Source organism: Bombus pyrosoma, linkage group LG10, assembly GCF_014825855.1.
Source record: "Bombus pyrosoma isolate SC7728 linkage group LG10, ASM1482585v1, whole genome shotgun sequence".
NCBI classification, from domain to species: domain Eukaryota; kingdom Metazoa; phylum Arthropoda; class Insecta; order Hymenoptera; family Apidae; genus Bombus; species Bombus pyrosoma.
This window is the reverse complement of record NC_057779.1, coordinates 2,381,665-2,384,925: the sequence shown is the minus strand read 5'-3', so window position 1 is coordinate 2,384,925 and position 3,261 is coordinate 2,381,665. Positions and strand designations below refer to the sequence as shown.

The 3,261-nt window shown below is 41.0% G+C and overlaps 1 protein-coding gene across 1 annotated transcript in view; it reads left to right on the top strand.

Moving 5' to 3' along the window:
• LOC122572103 (salivary glue protein Sgs-3-like) overlaps positions 1-544 on the top strand; it is a 1,453-nt gene extending 909 nt beyond the window's left edge. The window contains exon 3 of the mRNA XM_043736697.1: positions 1-544. Within this exon, the coding sequence (XP_043592632.1) occupies positions 1-230 (230 nt within the window). The 3' untranslated portion in view covers positions 231-544.
• The last annotated feature ends 2,717 nt before the right edge of the window (positions 545-3,261 follow it).

Sequence of the window (3,261 nt, the reverse complement as noted above, 5' to 3'; positions counted from 1 at the left end):
AACCATCCAGCACTGGATCAACCGCTACTGAACCAACCAGCACTGGACCAACCAGCACTAAACCATCCAGCACTGAACCAACCAGCACTAAACCATCCAGCACTGGATCAACCGCTACTGAACCAACCAGCACTGAACCAACCAGCACTAAACCATCCAGCACTGGATCAACCACTACTGAAACAACTAGTGCTGAACCAATCAGCGCTGAACCAACCACTTCCGAATGAACTACCCCTATACTAATCATATAACCAGCGAGCTATAACATCAAACCAACAAATATCTCCACAACTGGACCTACTATTCCATTTACATTGGTATCCTGATAAAATATCTGTACCAATACTTGCTGCAGTATGGTGGAAATGTTCTACATTGAATCTTGACACGCGACAATAAGCGAGACAATGAAAATTAGCAGTTAGTTAATTTTTTATTAATGTGTTCCGTACATTTTCCAACTTCGTGTCAGCCAAGCAATGTTCGTATTAACGATCTGATAAAAGTGTTTATATAACATTTTAATATTCTATTCCCAGCTTTGTAATTATTTAATAATGAGCCACATAATTATTTAATTCTGTTAATTGATAAAGATTCCATATCTTTAAATAAATTACAATTAATTAAATGAATTGTAACTATTCTATCAACTTCAATATTCTATCAACAAGGCCAGTAATTAATATTTTATTCTAAACTTCTTACGATATACTAACTTTCCATTAGATAACATCAACGATGTTGATCTACGATTTATTGAATTGCAAACGATTCGCATTTCGCAAATTCTATCTTTCGATCAACTCTATCTTCTTAGTACTTAACTGCAAACTTCGCTTAGTTGGTCTATAGTAACTTTTCATTATATAACGTCTAGGATGTTGACGTACGATTCGTTGAAATGCAAAGGATCCACATTTCGCGAATCGACCGTTCCTAATCTCGAGCAATTGCAATGTAGCTAGCGAGAACCTGCTATTTAGTTACCCTTTTGCTGAACGTTTCTCCGGCCCTCTAGGGAATAAATTAGAATTCCCACGGGCGAGCTTGTGAACGCTCGGAACAACATCGTCCTGTTCCTCCTCGTTGTCATCGCTTACGTATTTTCTCAGCTACCATTGATTCCGTGACGGAGGTGTAATTCGACGGCGCTTGAAAATTCGAAGCACAGACGTTTCGTTGCTAACGCGTTTCCAGGAAACTCGCTTGCTGGCCCGATGCTTTAAGGCTGCATCGCACGTAAGCCACCACCGTTACTTGATTCGCTTCATCATCCGGCGTAGTTCGCTTAGAAGCGTCTTTTCCCATCTTCCATTTCTTTTTTCCACCTTTCTATCCCGCTTGTAGTCTATGTTACCCTTCACGCGAAGCGTTTTCGCGCACGAAAACTCGAGGCCACGTTCGTGAAAATTGTACTCCAATTTGATAAAATCCGATTTGTATGGATGACCGGGATCGCGATATCGAGAACGTTGGCTATCGAGCTGGCCGGCCGGCCTGCTATCCTGGAATTTTTATGGCATTTACGGAGATGAAGCGGCTACCTAATCGACTCTTTTGAAAAATTAATTCCTCCACGATACCGCCCTCCTCTTTGTTAAATATTTCACTAGGAATCGCGGCCGCTTCCACGATGCCGGATAAATATCGCGATCTATCGAACTGCCCGGCGTAAAATGTTCGTTCTATTTTGATTGGAGAGAAACGATTCGAATAAATGATTCACTATCTCCAGGAAAAGTATTTCTATATTTTCGCCAGTTTATTGTAGAGAACAGGCTTCGTGGTTAGAATTGAGATTAGCAAAATTCTTGGTCCAATAGATTATTGTAATCATTTCCATATCGATAAGATATACAAAGTTTTAACAAAGTCCAGGTATCCAGTACATCGAAAAACGAATGACACGTACATATTTTTATGACTCATTTATCAAAAGAAGATCGTATAAATAATCAGGAATTCCAAGGTAAATCCTAAGAGATAATCTTTTTAATCGCAGCTCATAAGCGCGCATGTACAAAGATCGCAAAAAACATGATAAGCAACTTCAAAATTCAACGACAGTGGTAACAAGCTTTTCGTATCAGATCAAGCAGTTAGTAAAAACACCTCTCGTATACTCTTGGCATACGTACGATATTGTAAAATTTGGACAATTGCGAATCGACATAGCAACAAACTATATGGTAACATACGTTAGAAAGACACGCTCGAGAAAATAATTACAGCTACTCTTCACGCGCCATCCAAACTCCTCGCCCATTTTTCAAACGTTCAACGTTAATCCTGGCGTGTCTAGTCGAAACTTTGCCGCGTCTCCGACTATGAAGGCAGAACAGGAAGCAGTCGGAAAAACAGGATCGCGGGGATTACAGCGTGGTTATTACGTCGCGAGCCAGCAGCTTCGTATAACTCTCCGGAACCTCACTCGTAAACTTTCATTTCCGAGCGGTGAAGGACGGCGCAATTAAAGGGCCGCCGCGAATTTCTCTGTGGGTCCTGTCCAACTTCCGGTTTCTCGCGTTACGAGGCGAGAATCCAATCGATTCTCGTTTCGCTCTTTCGTTGCTCGTTCGACGATGAAAAATCGTGACGAGAGGGGAACGAAGAGGGAGAAGAGAGAAAAAGGACGAGGAAAAGAGGGGAATCGTTGTGGCGAAGGGCATTGCGACGCCGCCGCCACAGCAACAAGTGAGAGTCGAAGAGTTATTGGACCCAAAAGCCTGTAATAATGGCCGGCGCGGAATCGAGCGGAATCGTTTTATTCCGGCGCATCCAGATCGGAGAAAGTCAATACAAAGGAGGGTCCGATCGACTGGAAAATCGCTGCATCGCGATTACTCTTCATTTTTTCCCTTACTTATTTTTCCAGTTTTTCCTCGTAGAATTAATATCGTCGGGGACGAGTTTATGAAAGTTGGAAAATGCATTAGTTTGTATTATTTTGAAACAAATGATGCGTGTTGGTGAATTGGAAAGTTCATAAAAAATGGTATCAACTTGGTATTTGAGGGGTTCGTATGTGGCAGAGCGTTTGAAGTTAACGCAGATGTTACGTATTTTTTAAAAAGTTTGAATAATAGTGTGATCATGCCATAGCAATGTAAAGATAATAATTTGATAATCACACTAATGATACGTAACGTTGCGATCCACGATTTTCTATCGATAATCAGTGGCAACGTAAACGAATGTTCGCTTTAACAAGGGTTTGATAATGTCAAATTTCCTCTACTTCATGCTATGATTTCA